At 38.6% G+C, this 16,726-nt stretch overlaps 1 protein-coding gene across 1 annotated transcript in view; it reads left to right on the forward strand.

Moving 5' to 3' along the window:
- Positions 1-16,726, forward strand: part of MYO3B (myosin IIIB) — a 461,719-nt gene that overhangs the window by 281,348 nt on the left and 163,645 nt on the right. The window contains exons 23-25 of the mRNA XM_074337823.1: positions 2,171-2,250; positions 6,913-6,990; positions 9,112-9,317. Coding sequence (XP_074193924.1) covers positions 2,171-2,250; positions 6,913-6,990; positions 9,112-9,317 — 364 coding nt within the window. The remainder of the gene's footprint in view (positions 1-2,170; positions 2,251-6,912; positions 6,991-9,111; positions 9,318-16,726) is intronic.

Genomic DNA, 16,726 nt, shown 5'->3' on the forward strand with positions numbered 1-16,726 from the left:
CCCTATATTTTTTTCTAGGAGTTTTATAATTTCAGGACTTATATGTAAGTCTTTAGTCCAATATGGGTTGATTTCCACGTATAGTGTGAAACAGAGGTTCAGTTTCATTCTTTTGCATGTACATGTCCAGTTTTCCCAACACCATTTGTTGAAGAGAAAAATCCTTTCCCCATTTTAGAGTCTTGGCACCATGTCAAAGATTATTTGACCATATATATGAATGAATTTGTTTATGGGCTCTCTATTCTGTTCTATTTCTCTAGATATCTATCTTTATGCCAGTACCATACTGTTTTGATTACTGTAGCTTTATAATCTTTTTTTGCTTCTCACAATTGTTTTGGAGCTTGGCACTTTGGGATCATTTGTAATTCCATATAAATTTTAAGATTGTTTTTTTCTATTAATGCAAATATACCATTGGGATTTAGATAGAGACTGTATTGAATCTGTAGATTTCTTTGGGTAGCATGAACATTTTAATAATGTCCAACCCACAAAGACAGGGACGGTTAGCAGATTATGTGACCCCAAAATATGCCACATTGGCATAAGGATTATTTTGAGCTGAAGGCAATCAAGAAAGAGATATAGGAAAAGCTCTCTGCCCTCCCCACTATTTTCCTAAAACCAGGATATAAATTTGTAAAGCAGGACATATATTTTTACAAGCTCTATGCCCTCCCCACTCTACCAGAAAGGTTAGAAGACAGAGACAACTTTAGACCTTATCAACCCAGTGACAGCACCAGAAGAATAACAAACTTTATTAAATAGCCCTTATCTTCCATTAGCTTCCTCATATATTTACTTTTCCACAGTTTACCACCCCAGAAACTTGAACTTCTTTTCCTTTGTCTTCTTACTTCTCTACAAATTTATTGTTTGTTAAGATGCTATGTAAGCCCCAGTTCTAACCACCTCTTTGAGTTATTCATCACTGAGTACTCCAGTTGTATGTGTGATGCATGCATTAATAAACTTCTGCTTGTTTTTCTTTTGTTACCGTGTTTCCCTGAAAATAAGATCTAGCCAGACCATCAGCTCTAATGCGTCTTTTGGAGCAAAAATTAATATAAGTCCCAGTCTTATTTTAATATAAGACTGGGTATAATATAATATAATACCTGGTTTTACATTAATTTTTGTTCCAAAAGATACATTAGAACTGATGGTCCGGCTAGGTCTTATTTTGGGGGAAACACGGTAATCTGTTTTCTGTCAGTCTAATTTGCAGGGCCCCAGCCAATGAACCTAAAGTGGGTAGTTGAAAAATGTTTTTCTCCCCCACAATAGGATGTTCTTCTATTTATTTATGTCTTTTTAACTTTCTTTCAGGAATGTTTTGTAATTTCAGTGTACAAGTCTTTCACCAACTTGGTTAAGTTTGTTCCTATGTATTTTATTCTTTTCGATGCTATTGTAAATGGGATTGTTTTCTTAATTTCCTTTTCAGATTTTCATTGTTAGTATATAGAAATACAGCTGATTTTTTGTATGTTGATTTTTATATCCTACAACTGTGTTTTGAATTCATTTATTTGTTTTAAGAGTTTTACTTGTAGGATATTTAACGTTTTCTATATATAAGATTATATCATTTATAAACAGAGATAATTTTATTTTTTTCCTTTCTGATTTGGATAGCTTTTATTTATTTTTCTTGCCTAGTTGCTCTAGCTAGGACTTTAAGTACTATGTTGAGTAGAACTTATGAGAATGTGTATCTTGCCTTGTTTCTGATCTTAGAGGAAAACCTTCCAATTTTTCACTGTTGAGCATGTTAGCTGTGGGCTTTTCACATATGGCCTTTTAACGTTGTGGTAATTTCCTTGTATTCCTAGTTTGTTGAAATAAATGGAGACTTTTTGTTTCTTTTTTGCTATGAAACTAATATACATTTAATTTATATTATAAATTATTTATTACTTATAAATAATTATTAAAAATTATTTATAATTTATATCATTGAAGTTTCAAAATTCAAATTTTTCCAAATTTTGCAAATTCAGTGCATATCTTTTGGAAAATTCAGAAAACTGTAAGGTCACAAAGGGAAAATTACTCATGATCGTTACTTTAACTTTCCTTCACTTTAACTTCTTTAGTCATGTGGGTAAAAAGCAAGCCTTCTGAGCTCCAATTGGCTTATATTGTTCCTTTTTCCTAGGTAACTTGGCCCAGACAAGAGCCAGGATAACAGCAGCCTCAAGATCTTTGCCTCCACATTTCAGTGCTGGAAGAGCCAAGGTGAGTGGTAGGTTTGTACCCTAAATAATTTGGGCCACAAGGTGCTCCTGCCTGGGAATCATTGCAGGTGGGTTACACTAGTTTCCTTTATCTTGCCTACTGCCTTGGCAACCTGAAAAAGAGACTACAGGCATTTAGAAATCAGGTGTTAGGAATTTGAGACATCATGGAATCATTTACAATCCTATGTCGGGAAAAAAAAAAGTTTTCATCTACCCTCAAGTTCAATAGTTGGGGGACTGTGAATTAAACTCAAACTGACAGATTAGCTAGAGAAAAAAAACCAGATTCATGTACATACAGGCCTTCACCAAATAAATGACTCAAAGGGATGATTAGATTTGGGGAGTTATATACCATCTTAATAGGTGATGAAGAGAGGGAGAAGCTAGCATCCAGCACAGTCAACCCCCCGTCACTGGGCCCCATGTCAGTGCCAGTCTTGTGTCCCCACTTAGTGCTATGGGGACTTTTGAGAAAAGCGATACTTCAGGGACTTTTTCCTTAACAAATGGATGGGTCACTTGATAGCAGTAAAAATTCATGACAAAGGTTTTGTCATGAAGATAAATACAAGCCCTTCTGAGGTTTCAGGATGCAAATAGTGGACACTAACAAAGACCAGGGAAAAATTTTCCTTCAATTTTTCATTTGTTCCTGAACTCTACACAGTGTATGAGACTTTTTGGAGTCTGTGTCTTTATCCTATAGCAAATTTAGTTGACAGAGGAGGCAAATCTTTTTAATAATACCATGCTTTCAGACTGCTTTTATGAGTTATATCAAACCACATAGAAAAGACGTATATAATGTTTAAGAAGTAGGTTTTGGACAGAACAGGGTTCCGATCTAGGCATGGCCAAGTACGAGCTGCAAGACTGGGAGATCTACCTAAAATCTCTGAGCCTTGACTTCCTTATATGGAGAAGAGGAGTAACAACAGTACTTACCTCACAGGGTCATGAGAATTCAATGACATTAATGTAGGCAGAGTATGTAGTACAGTGATTTCACATTGGAAACAATAAATGTTTTATTACTCACGTTTTGATAACCATCTAAAATTCCATGTGTGGAGTCCATATGTATATGGAAGCATGCTCATTTCCTGTGGGCTTCGGGGTTTATACCACAATTTGTAAAGCTTACTCATGACGACTTTGAAGGCTAACCAGCACCTCTCACAAGGAACAGGGCAGGACATTAGTGCTGTGAGCAAAAAGTAAACTTGCTCAGCTCCGCTGGCTTGCAGTGTTGTATAAACTGCTGTTGTAGGAGACAGGTATACTGGGTTAGACAATGGTTTTATTCAGAATATTTGTTTTATAGATCATTTTGAAATGGGTTTCATTGGACATGCTGTGTTTCCCCGAAAATGAGACCTAGCAGGACAATTGGCTCTAATGTGTCATCTGGAGCAAAAATTAATATAAGACCTGGTATTATATTATATTATATTATATTATATTATATTATATTATATTAGACCCGGTCTTATATTATATAAGACCCAGTATTATATTATATTTATTTTATTTTATATTATATTATATTATACTATACTATAAGACCCCGGTCTTATAGTAAAATAAGACCGGGGTCTTATATTAATTTTTGCTCCAAAAGATGCATTAGAGCTGATTGTCTGGCTAGGTCATATTTTCTGGGAAACAGCATATTTTCTCTACCGATAAATATTAGGTTGGTGCAAAACTGATTGTGGGTTTTGCAATACATTTTTAACCTTTTAAACCACAGTTACTTTTGCACCAGCCTAATAAAAAGATCTCCTTGCTGTGTTGCATGGGAGCTAGTACTCACCTTCTGCCATGGAAAAAAACCCTGCATCCTTAACATGGATCACTGAATTAAAACTAAATCAAACACGCTGATGATGGAACGGCAACTGACTGACTTTTTTGGGTCTGTGCAAGGCAATGGTTTTTACTAACCAGTTTTACTAATGAGGAAAACGGAGACTTTGAGAAGTTAAATAACAAGTCCAAAGCCACACTGCTAGTAAGTAGAGAAGGCAGAATTTGAACCAGGTGTGTCTGATTCCAAAGCTTTGTGCTACAGCACTTATCTCCAGAGCCTAGGAAAGCTTTTCCAGTCTCTTTTTCTGCTATGAGGTAAACATTTATACTTTGGAGAGGACTGTTCTTTTCTTGTGATAATCCTCACCTTTTGGAAGAACTATTTGCTAATTGATGTCCCTAATAGAATCTCCTTTCTGGATTGTTTCCAAGAGGCTTTTTTTTTTCTTTTTTTAATTAAATGAGTCTACCATTAACTAAATTAGCTCAGGAAGGCAAGTTCTTAGGTTAGACAACAACCTTCTCATCTCTCTTGCTTTTGATATTTTGTAATTTATTGGTGTTCTCTGAAGTTCATGGTAGGACCAGTGCAGACAGAGGTCTCCTAGTTTGAAGGGCCAAGAGAGGCAATTTATCGTAAGTCCCTTGTCCAAAATTCCCTCTTTTAGAGTCACTCTGTGTTCAGGAGTATCTTGTGACTATGCAAATACGAAGGAGACCCTTGACCAACACAAGACCTTTCCAAATTCTTAAATTAGAAAATATCCCGATAGCATATTATTTATTCTTTAAAATACAGTACTAGATAGGTAGGTGACGAACTGCAGACAAGCATTAATATTTAAAGATTGTATATAACACAGAATAGGTTTTTACTTACTTCCCAAGAGTTTCTCTGTATGTGAGTACAAGGACAGAACTTGAAGTCATGCTGGGTGGTTAAACAGGGCAGCCCACAAGCCTTATGACTTTTGGAGTGCAAATTTGTGCTTCATTCTACCATACTTTTCTAATTTGCTGGAGGGGATGGGTAGTGATCTTGAAAACATTGCATATTATATCTTTTAAATTATGTCTCAGCAGAATTAATATACATCAAGGATTTTCTGATCACTAAAGTGGTAAATTCTTGAATACCAGGGTTCACTGTTTTGAGGGAGGGTAACAGGTAAATTCTATTAATAAAAGGAATTTGGGTGAGCTTTTCAGTCGCCCTTCCATAGTGCATTAGAGCCTAAGGGGCTGGCACTGGCTGGCTAATTTGAATAAAAAGAGAGGGAAATGAAGGAGGAAAGCACAGGTTCAAAGCAAGATGAGGTTCTTAAAGGATAAAAGGAAATGGTGGGGAAATTCCCAAAAGTTTAGAGTGTGTGTGTGTGTGTGTGTGTGTGTGTGTGTGTGTGTTTGAAGTTCAGGTGGGGGGAAAGAAAATGAGGAGGAAAAAAGTTTAAGAAAACTCTCAGAATTTACAATCTGACCAAACGCAGGCCCCAGCCAAGATCTTTTTTCCTTTGGTCCTGATTAGCTTGCCCCCCAAACCTCACCGACTCTGAGCTCCATCCTCCAAATGGGAGTGAGATGGGGGAAGAAACCTTTAGGCAGATGACCCTGGGGAGTACAGTTTTATCTCTGCAGGTGGGATGGGTGTGTTATGTTTGTTTTTCCCTGTTCTATATCAGAGCAGCCTTCCTTTTCAACACAGAGCATTCGTTGCCTGCTTTCTCATTACAAAAATTTAAGAAGTCAAACCTACAGGTGGTTGTCCCATTGCCTCTGCTGCACACAAATGAATAACAGCTTTGGGAATGCATCCAATCTGCAGTATAGAAAAAGAAAGCTGCCATGCCCCCAACATTGCTTCACTCGGAGATATCCTCAGATTCCTGCTAACTCACTATTACGTTGCTTTTCCAGTTTTTGAAAACATGGCTCCACATTTGTTCCCGTTCTTCAATACACCTGTTTTCTTTATCCAAGCCATTTGAAGCATTTCCTTCCATTTTGCACACCGTCCCCTACGTAAACACCCCTGGACGTAAGCCTCATTATTCTCCTCCCTCCTTGGACCACTGTCCCTTCAGCACACACTTTTCACTTTTGTTGAACAAGGCTGCAGACATCTTCACCCCATAGGGAGGTCGCTACCTGGACAGCAATCCACCAAGCAGAACACACATGCTGACAGCAGCATCTTCCAGTTCAAACGTTCCTGCCTCATACCCTTGCCACCTGTTCAGAGCAGATGGGAAGCTGCCACTGTGGAGGCCAGTGTGGAAATGCCACCCATGCACTCTGCAGACCAAATTGCTTTGTGTGTGCAGGAGCAGGGCTTTTAGTGTGGAGGTACCATAGCAAAACACAGGCTGCTTGCAATTAATTCCTACTATTGTTGTTTTTTTCATAAATTCCTAGGGCAGAAAAGCCACTGGAGCTTACCTTATTATCTGAGGTTCAACGTGGACTTTGGGCCCATGACTTTATAATCACCCAGCTTCAAGGGCCTTTGCCCAGTTTTCTTTTAAGAAATAGTTAGGTCTCACATGACATTATTGGAGAGCTTAACAGGGGCCCATTAGAACATGGAGAAGTATAGAAATAACACTGATGGGAGTTTATACTTAGACCATATTGTACTTTGCAGTGTGGTCATTGTCAAGCGAAAAGAACCCTGCAAATTCTACTTTTTCTTTTATATGTCTTTAAAATTTTTCTCCATCGTGTGCACTATTGTGTTCTAAACATCAAGACCCCTCAGCTATTTGACCAGACAACCCTTCATATTTTGAAAAAGCTAGAAAATGAATTGTCTATATCCTCAAAACGCTTCCCTCTCCCTATGTTCCAGGTGGACACCCTAGAAGTAATACGGCATCCGGAAGAAACCACCAACATGAAGAGACAGACCATGGCTTCCTACTTCCGGGTACGGAGTCTCCTTGATCTCTGTCCACCGCCTTACAGAAAGGACTTGCCAGCCCACAAAAGGCCCAGATTTAATAGAGTCATTAAAACAAGAGCAAAACACAAGAGTCAGTTAGAAAAAGTGGGGTTGTGAGGAGAGAAAATTATAGCAGGAAATTTACCTCCGAGTACAGTGTTCCCTCATCTCAGATCAGATGAAACCCCAAGGGCTGTAGAAAGCCCTCTCTGCCACTGGCACACAACTCTGTCCTTTGAATGTGCTGGGTCTGTTAGCATTTGAGCTGCTTCTTGGCGTGAAAGCTACTGGAGTCAGGGTCTTTTCTAGCCTATTTACTGAAAGTAAAGTAGTTAATAAAATTTCAGAAGGTGGCTTATCAAGCTCAGAGCCTGAGAGAATCTGTCTTAGCTTTGACTTAATTTTCCTAGGTTGAAGTGACCCATTGCAAGACCCATTTGCCTAAGCCCAATTATTTCCCAACTCTGCTGCCCAATTCCTGAAATTTCATCTAGTAAAATGACTCCTTTGAGTAAAAATGTGGTCTCTATAAAGGCTCTGTTAAATGCACATTATATAGGAAATATAAGACACAGACACTCTTGTACCAATTTACACAGATTTGTTTATCTTTAAACTATAGATCGGTTAGAAGCCCCTGGGAGCTAAAGTCCAGCCAGCTTCATGGTGAAGATGCTCTTAGACCAAAGACAGAACTACTGCTCCCAGGAACAAAAGAATAAGGTTGTAAGGTGGAGTTGCCACAGGAAGGGGAAGTCAGGTGGGAAGATGGGTCATGAGCTGCAGTTGCCAGGCAGGCTGAAGGGCAGGATCGGGGAGCCAGCACCATGGATAGCAGGCTCCACAGAAAGCTTGCAGGTTCAAGAAGGCTCTAAAGCCAAGAAGCCTACCCTAGCTAACTGTGCTTCAGAGGCAGCCTAGAGCCCGGCTCAGGGTATGAATTCAAGGAGCCCAGCAGCCTTTGTGTCTAGCACTTTCTCCACGTAGTGATCCCTGCTACAGATCCTCTGGCAAACGGGCATTCAGTCCCTGTTTCATCATTCATGTTTGTACATTTCTAATTGCCACTTATTTCTTATCTTGAGAACCACCCTGGTCCTGTTCCCTTTAGCAGCTATATCCTCTTTGTGTCTTGTTGTGTGTGTGTGTGTGTGTGTGTGTGTGTGTGTGTGTGTGTGTGTGTGTGTCTCCATGTCCCATGGGATCTGGAGGCTCTGAACAACTCTGTGACATCATCCTCAAGGATCCTAGAATCCCTCTATCAGCAGAGAAGGCTCTGGCTTATAGTTTTTCAGAAGTATGCCCATGACAATCAATTTGGTGTCCTCAAAATACTGGTCTCCAAATGCTAAACCCAAGAAATAAGGTGTATTGGCAAACTAGGTAACACCACTTTGGATCAGCAGGAGGTGTGATTATGAAATAATGAGATTGATTTCCCAAGTGGCTTGTAATTGCTCCTAAAAGCATGTCCACAAGGGAGCTCCAATAGTAGATGCCCCCAAGGAACAACTGAAACCTCCCTTGCACAAGCACCGCTCTGCGTTTCCATGTGCTTTCTCTCTGTGAGAGCCTCGTACCAGCCATTTCATGTAGTTAATCTTCATTATCCTCTTCTTTCCCCCAATTTTTTTGTTTCCTTTATACTCTTTCTGTTTTTCTCTACCAATGATATCTGATTTGCTTAGACTTTCTGGTAGTTCTTAGGTTGAAGAAACAACTAACCCCTTCCCTAAAAGCTGGATATTTTAAATTACAGATACAATTTATGGAATATCATCTTGGAATACCAGAGAAGAGCTAGTTCTGGTGATAGAGTTATGGGATAACCAAGGCATGTTCTTAGGTACCTAAATTTCTGCCACATGGGGACATTGCTTGGCACTAGATGATGTTTAAAGAATGTTTTTGAATCTGTGAACATCTGTAAGTACATACCAGAACTAATCATCTCCTATTGCTGGTTTCTTGTTCAGCCTCAAAAAAGTTCCATGAGTTGTTTGCAAGCCAACAAACAGCTCTGGAGGCTCCTGCAGTCCTGTGTTGTAGTTATCCCTTATATTTGTGGATAAACTCACTCATTTGATGTCTTTTTTCCTCTGGTAGTACTCTCTGATGGATCTGCTCTCCAAAATGGTGGTTGGACAGCCCCACTTTGTGCGCTGCATTAAACCCAATGATGATCGAGAGGCCCTGAAGGTCTCTCAAGATAGAGTGCGGGTCCAGCTCCGCTCCACGGGGATCCTGGAGACAGTCAGCATCCGCCGGCAGGGTTATTCCCACCGCATCCTCTTTGAAGAGTTTGTGCAAAGGTCAGTCGGGCACCTTGGGAAGTACATAGTGTTAAATATAGCTCTGCCATGGCCATCTGTGTCCCCTGGGGTTGGTCCCCCTACCCACTTGCCTCCAAACATGTAACTGGCCCATTATTAGCTACCATTTACTTGCTTAACTGTTGAATTTTTATCGTACTTCCACTCAATTGCAGTGGTCTGAAAGAGATTAAATCCCCTTCTGATCACATTTTAAAAATAAAAATGTCCATAGATATTTATAGGTTATATGTCCTTAGTTTTCAAAATCTCCAGATATTTAATTGGTATGATGGAAATATCTCTCCATAAGGGGTCAAGATTCTGACAGATGTGAATGCACCCAGGCACCCACTCCTCTCCAAGGCTAAAACAATGGCATGATATAATGTGATAGCTAATATTTACATGGCACTTAAAATGTTCTACATGTATAATCTCATTTGATCCATAAAACAACCCTGTAATCTAGACTCTATTATCGTTAGTGTAAGAAGCATCAAAACCTGTAGAAAATTTTTATAAGAGTTTATTTGAGCCAAACTGACAACGTGCCAGGAAGCAAGATCTCAAATGCTCTGGGGAATGACAGTTTTACAGTTCTTTTTATACATTTGAAATTAAGGAAGGAATGTAAGGAAGAATACATGAAGGTGGGAGAAATCAAAGCGGGAAAATGTCTATGATTGGACTACAGTATAGTGAACAAGATTATGTGCTCCCTTGAGGGTGGTTACACCTCGGGGGGGTCTGGAAAAGAGGAATACTTCTGGCATTTCAAAGGTGTGTTAACCTAGATGCACAAGAACAATGGACAGGGCTTGCTTAAGGCAAAGATAAACCTTTTATAAGCCTGGGGCACGACTACCTACCATGATCTGTCCAGTTAGGAATTCATAATCAGATCACCTTGTAGGGTTACTTTCAGTGACTGGGCTTGATTTATTACAGAGCCCCTTTTCATTCAGTTTCCTCTTTGGGTCATAAATCAATCTGAAGGATGCATTGATAACCAAACTTTTGGTCAGATAGTGTGGTCTCACAATGCTAGGGAGGTTCATTCCTAGGAAATCTCAGTATTGACATTGTCTTGTTGAAAAGGTGGACCATTGCAATGGGGCAGTCCAGGAACCATGGGATGTGAACTGAGGTCAAATCTTCCTAAAAGTGTAGGGCAGGTAAACAGAAGCAGACAGGTGTAATGGCCTTCATTGAAAAAAGAAAAAAAAAAAACCTTCCAGAAAAACCAAAAAAAACAAAAAACTCTGGATCATATCTATCCTGTGAACTATCATGATCTGAGTTTTGCCATTCTGTCTCATTTTTCTGTATTTTCCGTCTACTATAACGTTTACATAAATCAAAAAAGAGTTAAAAGTTATCTTATACATCTTCAATCATCATTAACCGTTGGACTGTATAGAAGAATCCAAAGAACATACGTAACTATCATTATGACTCATTTCATTAGCAGGCAGGTAAAGATAATCAAATGGTTTCTGGGTTCAACCTGTTGGTATACAGGCCTTGTGAATGTTTGGGGATAGTCCTCTACTTCTGATGTCAGAAGCTTCTCAACCTTGAGGAGTCTTTGGTGCCTATTGGAGGCGAGTGTCAGAGAGAGGGATAGATACCCATTCACAGTTAGGCAGCCAATAAGGTCCCTTCCAAAGAGCTTGGAGAGTGTCATTTATTTGATGTCGTTTCCAATAAACAAAATCTCCAGGTAGTAGTCAATGATCTCTAAAGTCTTCATCTCCTGGGAGGTCACTGTGTAAGGAAGAGGTTATCTATCTGACATTTTCTTGAAATGACTTTATCAACTCTTGGCAATAATGTAAGATGTCTCCTTTAAATAATGTCAATTCATAAGTTCCTTCATCTAATTTAAGTGCAGCTTAAATGCATTATGATGCATGGAGGAATGCAAAAAACGAAAAATGAGGATTGCCAGGGATCTTGGAAAAACCAAGGGGCTGTCTTGGATTTCCCATAGCCCTGTCTATTCATTTAATTTTTCACTGTTTTTTACCCATACAATATACTCTAGAAGTTTTCTTTATCACATATATTATACTACTTCTCATGCAATTTAACATAAAAACAAGTCTTTAAAGTGTTCCAGGAACCCTTCTGGAGTACTGCAAAGTTATTATTACCTACATGGATATTTTTAACTCTTAAAACCTCAATTTCTGATGAAAACTAAGAAGTGTGTAATTAGCATTCTTTAGCTTGACAGATTTATGAAGGCATTTTATAATCTCTAGAAACATATTTAACAGACATCAAAGTCAATTATTAGCATGGACTTATTTTTGTAAACCCAGGTGAAATATAAATATTACATTTAGCATCAATAGCTTGAAAGACATGTCTGTTCCACTTAAACAAATAAACTAGCTTTCATTTACTAAGGATTGATCTTAGATCATGTGAGTTTGAAAAGCATTTGAGTTAGTTTCCATATTTGTGAGAATTTTAGAGTACCCAATCCTTACAAGCGCTTGCCTTCAAATCAATTAATTTTAATTTATTAAATTAATTTTAACAATAACATCCAGGGGTAGAAAATTATCACACATTTACAACATACTTATATAGACACACATACAGACAGATGCAAACAGAGAACTTTTAGCCATGAGAGAAACTCACTAGTTTATAAAACGACAAGTTGGATCCAAATTTTGTTTTGGCAGTTGGAATAAGAAGACACTTATAATTTGTATCTGTCCTTGACAAGTAAAGTTCCAAATGACCTTCCCCTTTTTAAAATAAGGACAACTGTTTTTACTACCCTAAAGAAATGGATTGCCACCTAAATGTTACCATAGATTAATCCATTTATCTAAATCCTCTTTTAAAGCTTGAGAAACCAGTGAAATATATGCTTTTCATTTATTCTGCCTAATTTTATAGCTGGCTTTTTCTAATTGTAAGCACAAAAGATTAAAAGTATCAAAGGATCCTCATTTCGGCCATCTTCCTATAGGAGTATTAATGGGAGGCTGACTGTCATGGGGCTTGTTGGCCTCAGGCATGATTTTCCATGTTAATTTTAGTTTTTCTCTGAGATCTATGGAGTCTGAACAAACTTCTAGGGAAAACCAGTCTCCAACAAGTCAATGCAGTTGGTGTCCCTATAGGACTGCTTCATTCCCTAGAGGAAAGTTTTCCTCAGGTAATCCCACAAAGATTCTTAGTCACTCAAGAATACCTACCATATTTCCCTGAAAATAAGACCAGGTCTTATATTAATTTTTGCTCCAAAAGACGCATTAGGACTTATTTTCAGGGGATGTCTTATTTTTTTCATTTACAACAATCTACGTTTATTCATGTACAACACTCTACATTTATCCATGTACAAAAATCTACCTTTATTCAAATACAGTCATGTCATCTTCTTCTGGAACATCGTCATAACTCTCCAAACCCCAAATTCCAGCTTGAATTTCTTGCGACTCCATTTCCTGTAGAACCATCAGTCCCAATCTCTCATGTCCAGCAATAGAGCTCTCCTTAAATAAGCACTTCTCGTCCATGTGACCTGCTTGTAGTGCATTGGCAACACAGCTGTCAGTGATTTTATCCCATAAATTCTTCACCCAAGTCACAACCTCTTGCAGGCTAGGCTTCATAAAGTTTCCACGCTGATTTCTCTCCATTCTATTTTCAATGTAGTCATTGACTTCCATGTGCAAATGGTTCTTGAATGGCTTGTTTATTGCAATATCAAGAGTCTGGAGAGAGGCAGCCATTCCTGTGGGAATCATTATTTGATCTATTCTTCTCTCTGCAAGGAAGTTCTTCATGCCTTTAACGTGATGAGTGCTGGCTGAATCCCAGACTAGCAGATGTCTTTGGCCACCTTGCAAAACAAGTGGCAGCATTAAATTGACCCACTTTCTTATAACTGCTTGTGTGCACCAGGCCTTTTTGGTTTCAAGAACATAAATGCTTGTTCAACCTTATCTTTCTTGCCCTTAGTGACGATTACAGATGGGGCTTTCTTTCCATCCAGACGAATTGCCAAAATATAGGTAACATGTGCACTTTTGTAACCAGTGGAGGGAATGTAGATTGACGAGGCACCCCTCTGATCAATTGTCGTTTGAGATCCTTGGCCCATAAACACTGCAGTTTCATCCATAGCAATCATGTTGGAGAGTTGGTATTTAGAAAAGTCTATACCATCAACAAATGACTTGAATGCAAGTGAACGTTTAATAACTTCAGTATCTCCCAGCTTGAACAGTGTTGTCAATCTTAGAGACAGTTCATGTCGCTGCAGGAAGCCATCCAGCCAGTGTTGTAATGCTTTGGATTCTTCTGGGGATATTTCTAACTGTGGTACCATTGCAAGGGCAGATGCTTGAATATCAGCCCTGCGCACAACCAAAGCCTTTGCTCTCCTGTCAGCAATCCATTCATAGATGATGTCTTCCAACTCAGGAAATAATGGTTGCCAACCTGATCCACACTTGCGCTTCTTAGCATTTCCCTTGTTCACCTCTTGACTGAGGTTACTGTACTCTGCTCGCCATTTTTGGACCATTCAGAGATCCAACTTTTTCTCTTTGCAGAAAACCATAAGATGCTTGCTCTGGAAGCCCTCCATGATTCCTTTCTTGTACTTAAAGGAATAGCTCTTTCTTTTTGCACTCATCTTGTCAGGGGGTCAAAATATTATTCCCTTTAAATCTACCATTAAACCAAGTGTTAGTTGAAGACTTACGGTACAGGAGTGGCAACAAAAATGATGACAGTTAAGAAGGATGGTCCACGCAAAAGCGAAGAAAAATTGCAGGCACCAAATTCAGAAAATGTTTCTTTATTTCACACGAGTGAATTAAGTATGTTCATTACAACACACGACGTATTGAATTATGAAGATTCATATAGACACAACCACGTCTGTTCATTATCAAGTGCACACATTATTTGTGCATTGTGTGTGCACTCCGACTGGTCATTCAGCAATAGTCTCGAGTTCATCTGTTTACATAGGCATTTATTTCTCTTCCAAAGGTGCCCACTTTGGTATTTACAAATACTTAATTATAATTTGGATTATCATTTATTTTAAGTATTAATGTCAAAAATATTATTTTTTGTATTTAATTATATATTAATATTATTATTTTATAATTCAGTATGGCTGTCGTGTGTTGCAATGGACATACAAAATGCATCCATCTGGCTGACGATCTTAACTGGGGCTTATTTTTGGGGTAGGGCTAATATTACAAGCATCCTGAAAAATCATGCTAGGCCTTATTTTCCTGTTAGGTCTTATTCTCAGGGAAATACGGTAAGATTCAGGTTAGGGAAGCAAGTGTGCTTTCTCTTTTGGAGCTAAAGAGAGTCCAGTCTCTCATTTATCCAGCAAAGATTTTGTCCACACTCTCAGTAAGCAATCTAATGAAAAAGCCAAAATTAAAAGCAGCCACTCATTTTTCTTCTTTTTTTCCCCTGGGTTATCTCAACCCTTATTCATCTCAAGGATTTTCTAAGAACAACTCAAATTAAGTCAGGACCCACTACCTAATGCAGATTGGTCCAGGATTCCAAGAGAAAACTCACCCAAGTTCACCTACTGCAAAGTGGGGCCTGTGCTGGTACCCAGCACTGGGTCCAGGTCTACAGGGTGGTCCTGGGTGGGCTTCTCTGGAATCCTCATGACTACGCCAAGTAAGTTCAACATAAGAAATGTCCAAACCTGCAGAGAATTTTTATGAGTTTATTTGATCTAAACTGACGGCATGCTGGCAAGGAAGATCTTAAATGCTCCTGAGAATAACAGTTTTGCAGTTCTTTTTACACATTTAGAATTAAGGAGGGAATGTAAGGAAGAATACATGAAGGTGGGAGAAAGCAAGAGGGAAAATGTCTATGATTGGACTACAGGATAGTGAACAAGATGATGTGTTCCCTTGACGGTGGTTACGCCTCTGAGGGGTCTGGAAAAGAGGGTTACTTCTGGCATTTCAAAGGTGTGTTGACCTAGATGCACAAGAACAATGGACAGGGCTTGCTTTAAGGCAAAGGTAAACCTTTTATAGGCCTGGGACATGACTACCTACCATGATCTGTCCAATTAGGAATTTGTGATCTGATCACCCTGTGAGGTTACTTTCAGTCATTGGGCTTGTCAGATTTATTATAGAGCCCTTTTTTCATTCACATTTATTATCCTCATTCTTCATGTGAGGAAACTGAGGCACAGAAAGAAGCCACCTAACTTTCCCAAGGTCCCATGCTAGAAGAAGGTAGAGCCAAATTGTGAACCCAGATAGTTTACCTTTAGTATCAATACTTTTTAATCTCCTCAATCCATTACATTCAATCAATGTTTGTTGAAATCAAATTTCTGTGGAGCTTTTTAAACGTAGAAATTGCTTTCACCTTGGAATGAAATGCCATTCTTTTCTGCACAGCTGCTGTAAGGATACCTTGTGTATACGTAAGATTACAGATAGAATTTTCACAAAACTTTCTGTGAAGAAATAAAGGATGACAGTAACAAAAACCGACTTCTGAAAAGCACTCCTGTCTAATATCTGATATCAAGAGAGGAAAATTGAAAGCTATTATAAAATGTGCCACACCCCATCACCCATCTTTTTTCTTTTGACCGCCTTTCTGAGACTTATGCCCAAGGTCATTTTTCCAACTTTTTTGGGGGGAAGGATGGGTCATAATATGGTAGCTTGCTTCATGAAGTCTTCTAAATGCCATTATATTCCATGGAGAAGAGAGGGAAAAGGGGGGGAGGGGGAGGAAAAAAATCCTTGCAATGAGAGCGCTTAAATTTAAAATAAGAGCAAAATGGCTTTTTAAAAAGAAGTGTCTTTGAGCCTCTTTTTTTTCTCTTCAATTTGGAGATAGACAAGAAAAGAAAGATTTTAGAACATGAATGTTACTAGTCAAGTGTTTTTAGCCACTAAGTGTTGAGTACATAAAAATATTTAAGAAAACAGATCAAGCAAGAGCAGCCTATTAGCTCAGTTGGTTAGAGTGCAGTGCCTTTAACAACAAGGAAGCTGGTTTGATCCCCACATGGGCCACTGTGAGCTATGCCCTCTATAACTAGATTGAAACAACTACTTGACTTGGAGTTGAAGGGTCCTGGAAAAACACACTTAAAAAAAATAAAAGTTAAAAAAGAAAAGAAAAGAAAAGAAAAGAAAACAGGTCAAATGCTAAACAGAGTGGCACTTCTTTGTTCGTAGTCATAAAGCCATTAGGCAAGTATGAACAAGAGTTTCAAAATGTCAGTAAATCTGAGGGTATCAAAGATTTCTGAGCCAGCAAGTTAATTGGTATTTTGATCCTTTTGAGCAACTTAACAACAAAATGGATGAGTTAGCAGTTTTCTCCCTTGATGTTATTCAACAAATAAG

This window comes from Rhinolophus sinicus, linkage group LG01 (genome assembly GCF_036562045.2).
Source record: "Rhinolophus sinicus isolate RSC01 linkage group LG01, ASM3656204v1, whole genome shotgun sequence".
Lineage (NCBI taxonomy): Eukaryota > Metazoa > Chordata > Mammalia > Chiroptera > Rhinolophidae > Rhinolophus > Rhinolophus sinicus.